The sequence below is a fragment of the Trichomycterus rosablanca genome, chromosome 14, assembly GCF_030014385.1.
Source record: "Trichomycterus rosablanca isolate fTriRos1 chromosome 14, fTriRos1.hap1, whole genome shotgun sequence".
NCBI classification, from domain to species: domain Eukaryota; kingdom Metazoa; phylum Chordata; class Actinopteri; order Siluriformes; family Trichomycteridae; genus Trichomycterus; species Trichomycterus rosablanca.
The window spans coordinates 22,192,411-22,208,229 of NC_086001.1; the positions used below are offsets into that span (position 1 = coordinate 22,192,411).

The 15,819-nt window shown below is 38.7% G+C and overlaps 1 protein-coding gene and 5 non-coding genes across 6 annotated transcripts; 5 read left to right on the forward strand and 1 right to left on the reverse strand.

The window, feature by feature from the left end:
• The first annotated feature begins 3,788 nt into the window (after window positions 1-3,788).
• LOC134326204 (uncharacterized) lies at window positions 3,789-8,833 on the forward strand. Its single transcript, XM_063008393.1, has 11 exons — window positions 3,789-3,901; window positions 5,467-5,597; window positions 5,712-5,808; window positions 5,921-6,388; window positions 6,484-6,668; window positions 6,757-6,980; window positions 7,068-7,139; window positions 7,221-7,381; window positions 7,486-7,713; window positions 7,805-8,218; window positions 8,307-8,833. Exons 1-11 carry the CDS (start codon window positions 3,899-3,901, stop codon window positions 8,511-8,513), a joined length of 2,190 nt encoding a protein of 729 aa, XP_062864463.1. The 5' UTR covers window positions 3,789-3,898; the 3' UTR covers window positions 8,514-8,833.
• A 1,547-nt stretch (window positions 8,834-10,380) lies between these two features.
• trnan-guu (transfer RNA asparagine (anticodon GUU)) lies at window positions 10,381-10,454 on the forward strand. Its single transcript has one exon. It is a non-coding gene; the product is annotated as a tRNA-Asn (tRNA).
• Window positions 10,455-11,266: 812 nt separating this feature from the next.
• trnai-aau (transfer RNA isoleucine (anticodon AAU)) lies at window positions 11,267-11,340 on the forward strand. Its single transcript has one exon. It is a non-coding gene; the product is annotated as a tRNA-Ile (tRNA).
• A 1,326-nt stretch (window positions 11,341-12,666) lies between these two features.
• On the forward strand, window positions 12,667-12,738 carry trnaq-cug (transfer RNA glutamine (anticodon CUG)). The gene has a single exon. It is a non-coding gene; the product is annotated as a tRNA-Gln (tRNA).
• Window positions 12,739-13,013: 275 nt separating this feature from the next.
• On the forward strand, window positions 13,014-13,085 carry trnaq-uug (transfer RNA glutamine (anticodon UUG)). Its single transcript has one exon. It is a non-coding gene; the product is annotated as a tRNA-Gln (tRNA).
• Window positions 13,086-14,850: 1,765 nt separating this feature from the next.
• trnat-ggu (transfer RNA threonine (anticodon GGU)) lies at window positions 14,851-14,924 on the reverse strand. The gene has a single exon. It is a non-coding gene; the product is annotated as a tRNA-Thr (tRNA).
• Window positions 14,925-15,819: the final 895 nt, after the last annotated feature.

A 15,819-nucleotide genomic window follows, 5' to 3' on the forward strand; every position in this document is an offset into this window, starting at 1 on the left:
AGCTGCTCCGCTAACTGTTAGCATCACACATGATTCAGTACTGATGAACCGATTCATTTGAACCGATCCACCAAAATGAATCAATTGAGCGGAACTGATTGAGTTTCTTCATGATTAAATCTCAGTTTTATATAAACACGTCATATTTTTAAACTTTGTTTATAGTTGAACTTTGTTTATAGTTGAACTTTGTTTACAGGTGAACTTTGTTTATAGTCGAACTTTGTTTATAGTTGAACTTTGTTTACAGGTGAACTTTGTTTACAGGTGAACTTTGTTTATAGTTTAACTTTGTTTACAGGTGAACTTTGTTTATAGTTGAACTTTGTTTACAGTTGAACTTTGTTTACAGTTGAACTTTGTTTACAGTTGAACTTTGTAGTTGAACTTTGTTTACAGGTGAACTTTGTTTACAGTTGAACTTTGTTTACAGTTGAACTTTGTTTACAGCTGAACTTTGTTAATAGTTGAATAGTCTGTCTGTCTGTCTATTAGATCTTTAATAATGCAGTCAGCAGAAGAGGGAGACGTCACCCCTGTGGATCTACAACATGAAGAATTGCAGAAGAAACTAATACAAAAGGAGGAAGATGATGATGATTTCTTCTGTAAGTAAATATAGAGCATGATGCCACTTTTCCACCAGATAGTGTGGTACAGTACAGTAGTACAGTACAGTGTGGTACATTACAGTACAGCTGCTGCACTCCAGTCTGGATTTAAGTTTTAATCTAACTAGGATTTATTTATGATTAGGAACCAAACCCACAACCTTCAGTTTTCTCCAGTTGTTGAGATTCTTCTTCTCATATTGATGAATTTCAGGTGAAGTCACTTTAATCCCTGCAGAACTTGTGGCTTCTGTGGAACTGCTCTTCTCAGAGGACCAACAGTGTGGAGGTTTCCAGATGAAGCCTGTGAAGAAAGAAGAACCTGAAGATAAAGATAAACTCAGTAAGACATTAGCAAAATCATTTCTCCTAATTTGGTCGTGTGTGAATGTCTTGTAATATTTTAGTATATTTAGTGCAGAAGTGAGCAGGTGAGTGAAATGAGGAGACAGAAGATAAAGAAGATTAAACAGATCATGCTGACTGTACCGTGTTTACACTAGTACATAATTACAGAGTAATGCCAGGTGAATACAAGTGGCTGAATGATCGGGTAATGAATGAGAAGAAATAAAGTCGAGTATATAAGCTGATATATTCAATATATACGTGACTGTTTGTGCTGATGGTCCTGGAGAGATGAGTCTGCACCTTCCATCCAGATCTTAACTCTCCTCCTTTTTTTAGAAAGTGTTGCAGGCCTGAAATGCAGGAATGGATGTTTATTAATAAATGAAATGAAGTTGAGCAGATAAAAGATGAAACATCTCAGTTTCATCCTGTCTGACATCAAATAAAAGTCAAAGTCTGTGTTTATATTATTATTTGCTTTTTCCATACTGTCCCAACTTTTTCTGATTTGGGGTTGTATTGTTATTATTATTATTAAATCTGCTGAAACCTTGTTTGAACAAATGTTTATAGGTCGTGTTTTTTGACAGATAGTATAGAAGTACGTGTCTGTCAGTTCTAACTTAAGTGCTTAATAAAGAAGTCGGTCGTTACTACCAACAATAACAAACTTATTTTTTTTCTTCACAAAACAAAGAAATTTCAGGTGAAGGAACCTCGATCCCTGTGGAACACGTCACCTCTGAGGAACACCTCACCCCAGAGGACCAACAGTGTGGAGGTTTCCAGATGAAGCCTGTGAAGAAGGAAGAACCTGAAGATAAAGATGAACTCAGTAAGATATTTTTTATCTTGAGTAAAATAAGATTTGGATGGAATAGAATCAGAGGAACCTGGGATGAAGCATCATACAGTGAAAGCTTGTATTGTGCTCATGCAGATCAGTGTGAGCAGGAAATGATGAATGCAGGATGAATCACGTTACAGGACTTTAGCATCAGATCTCAGTTTAACAATTACTAACAGTATTTATTATTTATAATGTTATAAATGTATTTGATTATTTATAATGTTATAAATGTATTTGATGATTTATAATGTTATAAATGTATTTGATTATTTATAATGTTATAAATGTATTTGATTATTTATAATGTTATAAATGTATTTATTATTTATAATGTTATAAATGTATTTATTATTTATAATGTTATAAATGTATTTGATTATTTTTTGATTATTTATAATGTTATAAATGTATTTGATTATTTTTTGATTATTTATAATGTTATAAATGTATTTGATTATTTATAATGTTATAAATATATTTGATTATTTAAAATGTTATAAATATATTTGATTATTTATAATGTTATAAATGTATTTATTATTTATAATGTTATAAATGTATTTGATTATTTATAATGTTATAAATGTATTTGATTATTTATAATGTTATAAATGTATTTATTATTTATAATGTTATAAATGTATTTGATTATTTTTTGATTATTTATAATGTTATAAATGTATTTGATTATTTTTTGATTATGTATAATGTTATAAATGTATTTGATGATTTATAATGTTATAAATATATTTGATTATTTAAAATGTTATAAATATATTTGATTATTTATAATGTTATAAATGTATTTATTATTTATAATGTTATAAATGTATTTGATTATTTATAATGTTATACATGTATTTGATTATTTATAATGTTATAAATGTATTTGATTATTTATAATGTTATAAATGTATATGATTATTTATAATGTTATAAATGTATTTGATTATTTATAATGTTATAAATGTATTTGATTATTTATAATGTTATAAATGTATTTGATTTTTTATAATGTTATAAATGTATTTGATTATTTATAATGTTATAAATGTATTTGATTATTTATAATGTTATAAATGTATATGATTATTTATAATGTTATAAATGTATTTGATTATTTATAATGTTATAAATGTTTTTGATTATTTATAATGTTATAAATGTATTTGATTATTTATAATGTTATAAATGTATTTGATTATTTATAATGTTATAAATGTATTTGATTATTTATAATGTTATAAATGTATTTTATTATTTATAATGTTATAAATGTATTTGATTATTTATAATGTTATAAATGTATTTATTATTTATAATGTTATAAATGTATATGATTATTTATAATGTTATAAATGTATTTGATTATTTATAATGTTATAAATGTATTTGATTTTTTATAATGTTATAAATGTATTTGATTATTTATAATGTTATAAATGTATTTGATTATTTATAATGTTATAAATGTATATGATTATTTATAATGTTATAAATGTATTTGATTATTTATAATGTTATAAATGTATTTGATTATTTATAATGTTATAAATGTATTTGATTATTTATAATGTTATAAATGTATTTGATTATTTATAATGTTATAAATGTATTTGATTATTTATAATGTTATAAATGTATTTGATTATTTTCTGCTTCAGAACTGAACAAGGATTTCTGCTGCTCCTCGTGTCCACGTTCCTCTACAACCCAAAATCAGCTCCACAATCACATCAAGAGCTGCAAAAATGATAAATATGAGACTCTGGTGAAGATTAAGACTGAACATGAGGATCTGACGCCCACCAGAAGCTCCAGTAATCAGCAAACGTCCTCTGGTACTGTCAGCATTAACACCTCTCTCAGTCCCACACAGGAAGAAGGAAACGTCTGCTCACAGTGTGGGAAGAGCTTCAGGTGCCTGAGTGTGCTCAAAATACACCAGCGCATTCACACTGAAGAGAAACCGTATCAGTGCTCACAGTGTGGGAAGAGTTTTAATGGACAGAGTGATCTGAAACTACACAAGCGCATTCACACTGGAGAGAAACCGTATCACAGTGTGGAAAGAGTTTTAATCAACATGGTAATCTCAAATTACACCAGCGCATTCACATTTTACAGAAATGATGATCACAGTGTTGGAGCTGCTTTGCTTATTTATCAGCACTTAGACACAAGTGTGACTCATCAGATTGTACCAAACAAGCTAAAATATAAAAATATAAAATATAGTGAGTGAGTGAGTGTTGGGGAGAAATGGTTAGCAATGAATGAATTATACTGTGTAATTAATAGGTAATTAATAACACAGTAAACATTAATAAGTAAATAGTAATAATAAAAGTATAAATCTTTAGGTTAAACTTTTACTGGGAAATAATGTGATTATCTATAGTGGAGTGAATGGTGGGTAGAACCAGGAGGTTTAGAGCCTGATGTAAGTGAATGCTATCAGTTAATAGTGGAAGTAAATAAAAAAAAAAAGGTATTGGATCGGCTAGCATATATTAGGGTTAGGGTCAGTGTTTATTTCACGGAAGTGTCATTTTTTCCATTCATGGATATGCAAAAGTGTAAATGACATATTCAAAAAAACGGATACTAACTTTCCCATTCTTTAGAATTGCCTTTTTACCCTTCCAAACGTGGGTGGGGTCAGGGGTGTGTGGCTAGACCCCCGAAGTGGTCCCAACAACCGTTTGGTAATTTTTTTTGTAAACCATGCCTGAGCCTAAGTGGTTTTCCCAGAAACTTTGAGTTCTGGCGCAGCAACATTTGTTACGGGGGCACGCGGCGGGGTCGCCCGTGAAGTTTCGGGCGGGGGCCACGCACCCGAGCCCAAACTCAGTGTTTCGGAGGACTTTTTTCCCAGTCTGTACATCTACAAGGACCCAGGGTTCAAAACACCCTGTCAGCCTTCTGCCCTTTGTCAAGTCGGTGCGCCGGGTGAAAATTTGGGGATCCTAGGTCTTATGGTGGAAGAGATATGGCCCTTTTTACTAAAGTGTACCGATGACACTTCTGTGATCCTGTCCCCTAAACCTAAAATCACAACCAGGGTCAGGTCGGGTCAAGTTTGGGTCCGATACGAGCACTCCAAGTACTAGGTGTGATACATCATTGCATTTTTCTCATCACATGAGATGCAAATGGGCCGGTTGTCACAGGGTCACCAAACACCAAGCTCCAAAACGTTTGATTATTTAGTTTTATATTTTGCAAAACATTTCCAGTACACCCAGGTGAATTAATGAAATGTTTTTAAGGTTTCAAATGTGCAATGACCTTTTGAAACCGAAAGTGACAGTTGTTGGGTTGTTGTAGGACAGAGGATAGTGTCTGGTGAGGTTTGTGGTCAGTGAAAAGTGGACGATTTGAGGATTCAGCTGTGCAATTTGAAAGATTAGGAGTCAATGTTGTGTGACTTAGTAGTTTAGGGTTAGTTTGGTGAAGTTTATAGATTTCAAAATGTTTTCTGAAATGTGTCATGGTGGAAGTGACACCTAGGAGATCCAATGACAATCGGTTTATCCCAGTCCCTAAACACTGAGGTTATGTGTTAGGGTGAGGTGTAAGGTTAGGTGAATGTTATTTATTGGTTTTTGAATGTTTTTTTCACTGGTGTTTATTGTTTTTTGTGACGTTTAGATGCCGTATCGTATTCAGCGATGCCCAGTGTGCGGGGTAGACTACTCCAACCTATCCCAGCATTTGCGCAAGTACCATCTTGTTGGTAATGCCCAGGAGAAGACCCTCCTGCTGCAGCTGGCAAGTGGGCGGTAAGACTGAGCTTGAAAATTCCATTCAAATGTTATTAAAAATGCATTAAAATTATAAGTAGTTGGATGCATTGTATTAAACCAAAAAAATATATATATTTTCTTTCTATTTAGCATCAGGTCCAAGTTCACTTGCTGCGTGCCCGGGTGCGTGTCCAAAAGTGTGAAGAGGTTGGACCGGCACAACGCAACGGTGCACAGTGACTTAGAGGTAATCTTTCATGTTTGTTGAACACTGAATTTTATTGTAAATGATTGTAATTCATTATAAAAGTACAACAACGAGCTTAAAAATATTGGTTTGTTCTGTTTCTGTTCTTCAGCTGCCCGAGATGAATCATTACGCCAACAAAGCGAAGACGAATTACGTCTTGTGCAAGCTCGCCGAATTGAGGGCCAGCCACCCTCAAGTGCCAATGGTCACTACGTTGGACATCGGACACGCCGGGAGGCTGTACGCTCCAGCCGCCACTTCTGCCGCACCCGACACCGCTGCTTCCCAGGCGACGCCTGTCGCAGAAGTGCAGGCCAGTGTTGGAGACCAGGTGGACGAGGGACAGCCGGGCACCAGCACCGACTGTCAGAACCCCACCTGCGTGGCAATGGCAAGGAGGTTGAGGGTGCTGGAGTCCCGTCTCAACCTGGTGCCTCAGGGGGCGTGCCCTAGGAAGGACTGCCAAGAGTCCATGTACGAGCTTGGCCGCCTCCAGCGGCTTTTGTCCCGCAGCCCCCAAATAAGTTTGCGGAAGAAGTTTTCCCGAAGGGATACCTTCCGTATAAAGGACTCTCCCGTCTACGGTAAGTACATTTATGGTTGTCATACACAATAACATTTTCCATGAAATGCAAGGCATTGTTTTAATCCTTAATTCTATTGTCTTCACAGAGAAGGTGCTCCTTCACTTTTTGGGGTTCTGTGTCGGGACCAACCCCTCCAAGAAGAAGAAGGAAAATGCCAAAGTCACGTGTCATGTCTGTCAGTCACGTGAGGCGGTTCCTCATCTTCGCGGGTGAGGACCGTCTCCTGAAGGGCCATTTTTCCTTCTTAAAGAAGCAGTCTTCCATCAAAGAGTAAGACTTTAAGTATTAGACACATTCTCATTTTGGTTTATTGCTGTGCATGATCATTCATCATTGCTTTCACATTTTTTTTTTTCAGTTGGGTCGGAGTTTTATTGGCTGACAAGTTGAAGCCCACAACAGTGCGTGCCAACTTGATGAGTCTGAAGAAATTCTTCGAATACCTGCCGTACGTTCCTCGGAAGACCACAAAATTGACCAGGGTGGATTTTCTTTGGCTGAACACCGAGGTGACAAGTCGCATAAAGGATATGCAACGCGATGTGACTTGTCACCGTCAAGCAGTCCGTAAAGCTGCCTCCAGTAAGTGTCACGTCCGAGAAAATGACACTTACGTTATGGACAAAGTAGCTGTACTAATACTAATTTCGTGCCTGTTTTGCCCTACAGAAAACATCGTGTCCGAGGAGGATCAGAAGAACTTCCGCAGGGAGGTTCGTCTGATCCTCCCCGCCAAGATCAGTGAGTATTGTCCCATTAATTATTTCCAAAATTGTGCAAGACAAAAATAAACCCTATTGAAGTGTTTCTTTGTTTTCATAGAGTCTCTAAAAAAAGGTTCAGCCGAGAGCCTTCACCAGGTGTTCGGCCTGTTGACCGGATACTTTGTATCCATGTCCGGTCATCGGGCCGGAGTCTTGAAGAACCTGAAGGTGGAAGAAGTACGGAACGCTGAGGTGGACGGGGAACACGCGACCATCGATGTGAGTGTTACGTTGTACTTTTAGGTCCGACCAGTTCGTGGTATGGGGGGGTGGGGGGGGAGGTTAGGCTTGCTAAAATGTTGTCTTGTGTTGTGATCCCATAGGTGGAAGACCACGCCCAGCTGAGCCTGACACTGTCCGAGCTCCAGTGGTTCGATGGGCTGCTCAGTGTCCGTGACCAGTTCGTCGGCAGTGAGTCCCCGTACTTCTTCTTTAACTCGGTCGGCGGGAGGTGCGAGAAGGTCCTCAGCTACTTCAAGACTGAGTGGACACGGATGGGGTTTGGAGGCAGTTTTACCTTCCGCCATCTTCGTACCTCCATGGTGCACCACGTGAGTGTACAGTCATCGAGGTGTTAGAATGCATGTTCAATAATGTTATAAAGTTTCATTTTGATTTATCTGTTTAATGTTGTGTTCTCAGACAAAGAACCTGACTCCACACAAAAGGCTGTCCATACACCGGGCGATGTGCCATTCCGAGGCAGTCGCCTCCAAATTCTATGTGCCGCTGAACACGGTACAGGAGGCCGCTGGTGTTCGCAGATTGCAGGAGGGAGAGGAGGAGCCCGAAGACCGCCCCCACTGCAGCAGCAGCCGCCCCAGCAGCAGCCGCCCCAGTACCCTCCGCAGCCTCCGCCAGGAATTCGGCGAGTCAGGGACTGTCGACACCGACTCTTCTGGAGAGGACACCAGACGACCTGAGAAGGAAAAGTCCTCTTCAGAAGAGGTTCAAGGTTCCAAGCGCAAGCACGTGAGACGTGCCATCCTGGACACTTCATCAGAGTCGGATGAACCCTTCGTCTTGAGGATGCCCAGGAAGTCTAGTCCTCACCCGGTAAGACATCACGTCGATTGTCGTATGTAATAGTGACAGTGAACATTGGCATCGTCTAATGTTTTAGTATCTTTTCATGTTGAACTAGGGTTACGACATCTTGGGAGGTGGGCCCTCTCCGGAACACAACTACGTCGGGACTCCAGTGAAGGTAAGTCAGGATGCAATGAAGGCGATCACCGAATCCGGCAAGCCCACCGTTCGACTGAGCATGCTGGTGCTCACGTCCTCTTCTTCCTCGGACAAAGAAGAACAAGTGGAGGAAATGCCCCTCGAGCCCAGTGCCACGTTTTAGAGTGTTTAATGTTTTTTTGGGTGTTTTACTGTTACCACAGCAGTACATTGTTGTTTAGCCTAGGGGCAAGTTCAAGTTGATTTTGTATAATGGGTTTTTAAGTTATAAGTTAAAATTTTTTTTTTTTTACGAATATTTACATTTCTTTTACTCAATCACGGAATATGTTTAATATCGGGTGCACATGTTTATGTGCCATGACCACGTGTTGTTGATGGGTTTGTATCGGTGAGTAATGTTCTCGTAAATAGTGTTTTTTGCCGTTGCGCTTGTGTGTGATATGTTCATGTTGTTAATAAATGGCGAATTGTTGAGAAAAACGGGTTTTTCTTCCATTCTGGAACCATTTCACCCATGTTTAGGGGAAAAAATTACCAAAGCGTCTTGGATTACCAAAAGGGTTTTTTAGGGTTTTAAGCCAAACCAATAGCCCAGACTTTACCAGATTCGTCCTGGAGGATCGCCACGCCGAGCCGCACCAAATGGCACAGTCAGTTTCTGAAAAATTTTTTCGGTAAGGCTCTAACACTGTGATATTTTTTTGGCTGAAAGGGTTAAGTCAAGTGGTAAATGCTTCAGTCACTTAGTGCGGCTCGGCGAGGGGATCACCGTGGACAAGCTTGGTGAAGTTTGGTACTTTGATTCGGCCTAAAAATGAGAAAAACACTTTGGTTATCCGGGTCATTTTGGTGATCCTAACCCCTAAACACTAAGGTTTTGCCAAAACAAAGTCTCAAAACGGAACGTGTCATTTGATGCGTCTCGGCACGGCAGACCCTCCTGTACAGTTTTGGTAAGGTTTCGACCTTGGGTTCGTCAAAAAAAAAATACTAACCCAGCACCTTTAGTTCCCTACTTTGGGAACGATGACACTTGGGGACAAACTGATGCCATCTGGGCGACCCACTCATCGCGGCGGTGTTGTATATGACATCGGTTGGGCTCAAAACGACCTGGGAGGCTGTCATGACTGTTTGGTAATCTAATACCAGTTTTGTAATCCCACCCTTTCCAGCTCAAAATTTGAATTTTTGGCAATCTGACACCGCCCTCGTGCCTCACGCGACCCTATAGGGTTGCGTTTCAGGTTTCATGTCACCAAGACCTTTTTTCAGGCCTCCGATCTAAAAAGCGACCTCACAGTCGCGTCCGAACCATTTATAAAGGTCATGCCACGTTCATTAGGTGAAATGAAGCCAGAATTAAAGATGGCAGAAGAACAGGGTGGTATTCTTACTTTCAGTGATTAAATTACTCAGGTTAGAAAGTCCTGATACACAGCACATGCTCACCTGACTCTCAGCCATGCTAGCTTTAATCATTAAGGTGGGTGTGGCCAGCATGGGTATCGAACCCACGACTTTGGCATTATTAGCACCACGCTCTAACCAACTGAGCTAACCGGCCAGTTAATCTGTTCTCTCTTTAGATCTTTGTACATAATTCTACACTACCTCCATTCAACCAGCTGCATGGCAGCACAAAAACCATTTGAGATTCTGCACACTTTCAGTGAAGATCTGTAGAAATGAGCGGCTCCTAAACTGAATTTGGTTGTTATTGTACCAGAAATGCAGCAGTTTCATGTTATTTTAATGATCCGAGATCTCAGTCCTACTTCAGACATCTCTGTCTAGTCATTTCTTATGATCAGACTTTCTTAATACACACCTAAGAGGTTTTGTGGGTTCTTATATGTGTGTTCTATCTAAACTATACTGTATTGTGGTACATTCATTCAGCCTTCATCAGTTTAGACCCGCCCACTTAACCACCAATTTGCCTCCACAGTGAGCCTGTATAGAGAGAGATTAGATTTTTTGTGTGTACCGTCCAATGAAACAGCTGTGCTGTTGGCTGTGCATGTGTCTCTGTGGCGCAATTGGTCAGCGCATTCGGCTGTTAACCGAAAGGTTGGTGGTTCGAGCCCACCCAGGGACGTGTGCCTTTTACTGCACAACCATGTCTGATGATCAGACAATTAAACCTCAGTGTATATTATCTGGAAACAGATGCTCTTCATATAGAAATATGCTTTACATTTGCTTGATGGTAATAACTCTTAGTGAAGTCTTAATGAACAATTAAAACATCAATTCAGGTTTAGTTCAACTGGGGAAAAAATATTGTAACGACCCGCTGCTGTGGCTGAGAAGCCTTACCCAGAAGGACTTGCGGCTGTGGTGTTAGGATCCACCGTGACCGTGTTATTCAGCACTGGAAATAGGCTGGCTATGCGAGAAATGCATCAATGGCTTTGGGTTCTGCAGCTATCAGCTGTAGGCTGTGTATTTGTGGTATGAATGTCTAAGTGTGTGAATGGGTGTTTGTCCACATGTTCATTGAAAGAACAGATTTCCAATCCCATTTCATCTTTGATGCCGTAGAAACGCTACAATATTAGCAGTAGCTCAACTTCCTAAAACCCAGAATCTACACGTACAAATCCTACATTCATTCCACAAAGTTCACAAACATGATTTAATGAGTAAAAACTTGACGTTTGGAGCCTCTCTGGTGTGCAGGCTGGTACTGTGTATCAGCACTACTTACTGTGTGCAGGACCTGAGTCGTATCTGCTCCAGTCACTGGTTGGTGGCATTAAGCTCAGTCAAGAACTTTAAGAAATATATAGTTTATATAGTTCACACATATAAGAACCCACAAAACCTCTTAGATGTGTATTAAGAAAGTCCGTTTCAGCTGCTAGAATAGAATTATGTATAAAGATCTAAAGAGAGAATAGATGAACAGGCCGGTTAGCTCAGTTGGTTAGAGCGTGGTGCTAATAACGCCAAGGTCGCGGGTTCGATCCCCGTACGGGCCACACCCACTTTTGGACTTAAACTAACAAACAAGTGAGCCTTCTCTAACTAGCAGGTCCTATTGACCTGGACTTCAAACGTTGTCTCTGACAAGTGTGAGATCTTTTTACTGCCCCTCTCATTCAGGTCAGAAACATGCCATTATTTCTATTAGCCAAACTTAATGACCCTTCTGTAAATGGTTTAATGTGCACACTGCTGCTACTGGCTTGTTTTTCTTTTCTACAATGTAAGTTCATACCTTCAGGTTCATGTTATTTGAGATCTCTACATAGATTTCTTCCTCATGTACAGAAAGACGCAGTTCAGTTTGAGAAGCTCACAGCGGGAGAGCGAGTGAGTCTGCGTGTTCAAATGAATCAAATGAGTCGATTCTTTAATCCGGTTATTTAAGGCAAACGACAAAAATAAACTCGAAAGAGTCGATTCACTAAGTTGATCGTACTCAGCAATGAGCCGTTAGAAGCTGAAGGAGTCGATTCTTTTTGATGAAGTCAACATTTTATATGTTATACACAATACTTAAAAGTGTCGGATCACTATCGTTAGCTGTCATTTAAAAATGAATCGCAAGTCAATACAGAGACAAACCATCTCATCTAATACAAAATAGAATAAATAATGTATAACAGTTTAATGATGCACCATACATACAGTGAAGCAAAACACAAAACCTCTAAACTAAAAAAAATACATCAAATCACCTAAATATTATCTACATAACACATACTGCAAAAACATGTGAATGTGGAAGCATGTGTGTGTGTGTGTGTGTGTGTGTGCATGCTTATGAATATTAATAGAATTGATACGTATGTTAGACACGTATAGATACATGAAGTGATGTAGACACACATATTAACTCCTTAGCAATAGTAATGATACACTATGTGGCAAAAATTATTTGGACATCTTACCATGAGCTTGTTGGATCTCATTTCAAAAACAAACAGTATTAAAATCAAGTGACTTCTGTGTGATCATTAGTGACTTGTGATCTCCTGAACAGGTGCACAAACATCAAATCATCTGCTTCAGAGCGACAAGGAGGGACGGGCCAACTGCATCCTGAACTTAGTGCAATTTTCCAACAGTGGAACGTTTTGTTGTGATTTTGATACTTGGGTGGCAATATTTAACTAAAATTACTTTTATTTAGTGTTTAAAACTTCTAATTTACCTCAGTTTTGTCAATTGATTTCAGTCAATTATATAAATCATGTAAGTTTAAATAACTTGAGATGTAAAAGTAAAGTCTGAAGCTGTGTATTTTTGCTTTATTTACTTAGCAAATGGCTAATCATTATCTTTAGTTCTGGTGGTGTCAGGGTTCCATGGTGTAATGTTTAGCACTCTGGACTCTGAATCCAGCGATCCGAGTTCAAATCTCGGTGGGACCTTAATGCTTTTATTTAGGGGCCCCGGTGTGAGGTCCAAGATTGAGAAACATTAGCAGTTTCAGGATGGTAGCATTCAGCGCATGTGCAGTACAACAGAGCATCACAATTGCTTGTGCTAGTTTAGAGTCACCTTAAATTACATGTTAATTTCCATCCATTCATCCAGCTTGAATATCATAATAGCACTAGTAGTGTTATAGTGTTCCACATGTGACTGCTCCATCCCAAAATATAATCACAAATCATTGTTTACAGCGCCATCTAACAGCCAACTTGGTTCCATGGTGTAATGGTTAGCACTCTGGACTTTGAATCCAGTGATCGGAGTTCAAATCTCGGTGGAACCTGGTTTTATTTGGGTAAAAACACTGTTATCAATGCTGAGTAGAGAATAGTGTTCCACCTGTGACTGCTCTATGCCGAATTGTAACACCAAAATGGCCAACTGGGTCCTAAACTTAACTCAGTGCAATTTTCCAACAGTGGAACAGTTTGTTTTTTAATACTTGGGTGGTAATGTTTAACTAAAATTACTTTTATTTACTGCCTAAAACTTCTAAATTAGCTCAGAATTATATCAATCATGTAAGTTTAAAAAATCTGAGATGTAAAAGTAAAGTCTGAAGTTGTGTGTGTGTATTTTTCTTTTTGTCTTTCTTTACTCAGCAAATGGCAAGTTTCATTTGGGAGCCGGTGTGAGTTTCAAGGTTTAGAAACGTTAGCAGTTTCAGGATGGTAGCGTTCAGCACATGCGCAAGTACAACAGAGCGCTTGTGGGGTGTAGACCACGATTACTTGTGCTAGTTGTGTCAACCAAGCAGATCACCATTCAGGAAGGTATATCAGTGCCAAAATACGAGCCAGTTTGTTCAGTAAAACTTTATAAACCAACAGCAGCGAATAAACTTAAGAGTCACCTTAGATTACATGTTAACTTCCATCTATCCATCCAGCTTAAATACCATAAACACTACATACAAAACATGTGGAGCTATTCTTACTACAGTAAAACACACTGAACTGACTTTTAAAGTGAAGTTCGAAATGTTGTACAGAGATCGTTCCCATCTAGTGGTGCTAGATAAATTACAGCTTGTTGCTTGGGTACAGATTTGTGACATTATTATTAAATTGTTGTTGTCGTGTTTGTTGTTATTTTTTAACTGTTCATGTTTTAAAGTATAAAACCATAAACAGCACCGTCTATAAATAAATGAATCACCTTGTGCTTCCAACTGAGATTTTTGTTTACGTGAACAATGTCTGAAATTTGACGAGCTTGATTAGTTTGTAATATGTGTTAAGATGATGAATGAACCTAAACACTTGCTTTTTAATTTTAAGTTTTTATTTATTTATTTTAGTTTCAATACAACATGACACCGGCAAGATAAAGAAAGCAAAAATAAAGTGTCCCAAGTGTTTTTGTAACGTGTTGTAGACCTGCAATGGCGACTGTTTTTGGTATACGGGAAAGAAAAGGATGAATGCAGGTGAAAATGTGTTATTTGGAAACCAGCACTGTGTAAATATTGGACAGAACACATGATGGGTTATTTTAACTTGTTGGGTTGTGCAGTTTAACCATTGTGCTGGATTAAATAAATGTAAGAAAATACAGCATTAAAGCATAATCTCAATAAAATAGGCTACAATTTAACACTATAATACAATACAGTGACAGTAAGTCTGTGTCTGTTTCTGTTGTTTATTCTGAATTGTGTTTGTTTGTAAACTGTGAATTAGTTCTTAATCTGGTCGTGATGTTAGTGAATTAAACCTACATCTCTCTGATGGTCTGATCGATGAGCTGTCTGTTCTGACATGTTGCTTAAGCCCAGCTAGCTCAGTCGGTAGAGCATGAGACTCTTAATCTCAGGGTCGTGGGTTCGAGCCCCACGTTGGTAGAGTATCTTCATTTAACGTCTACTGAAACCAAAAGGACGTTCTTCCACTTTGTATAGTCACTTATCAGGTGGATATTTGTGCTTGTAGGACTGTTGTTTACTGGATGTTTTCAGTTACTTATTTCCACTATCCTGTGGGACTACACATTGTTGTTGTGTCTCATATCCATTTGATCAACAGGCAGGTTGTGCAATAAAAGGCACTCGTCCCCGGGTGGGCTTGAACCACCAACCTTTCAATTACCAGCCGAACGCGCTAACCGATTGCACCACAGAGACACAGGTACAGATGTTTTATTGGACAGTACACATGGGTCACATGCTGAGACGCTTTAACCTGCCTGTGGGCCCAGGGGCTACGGCTGGTTGTGGGCCCCCACGTATAGTTTTGATAAAATCAGTACACAACGCAAGACAACAGAGTTCGGTGGCGTAACTAGGAGCTCATGGGCCCCAGTGCAAAAAATTATTTTGGGCCCCCCTATACAGGTCCTTCTAAAAAAATTTGCATATTGTGATAAAGTTCATTATTTTCCATAATGTAATGATAAAAATTAAACTTTCATATATTTTAGATTCATTGCACACCAACTGAAATATTTCAGGTCTTTTATTGTTTTAATACTGATGATTTTGGCATACAGCTCATGAAAACCCAAAAAATCTCAAATCTCAAAAAATTAGCATATCATGAAAAGGTTCTCTAAACGACCTATTAACCTAATCATCTGAATCAACAAATTAACTCTAAACACCTGCAAAAGATTCCTGAGGCTTTTAAAAACTCCCAGCCTGGTTCATTACTCAAAACTGCAATCATGGGTAAGACTGCCGACCTGACTGCTGTCCAGAAGGCCATCATTGACACCCTCAAGCAAGAGGGTAAGACACAGAAATAAATTTCTGAACGAATAGGCTGTTCCCAGAGTGCTGTATCAAGGCACCTCAGTGGGAAGTCTGTGGGAAGGAAAAAGTGTGGCAGAAAACGCTGCACAACGAGAAGAGGTGACCGGACCCTGAGGAAGATTGTGGAGAAGGGCCGATTCCAGACCTTGGGGGACCTGCGGAAGCAGTGGACTGAGTCTGGAGTAGAAACATCCAGAGCCACCGTGCACAGGCGTGTGCAGGAAATGGGCTACAGGTGCCGCATTCCCCAGGTCAAGCCACTTTTGAA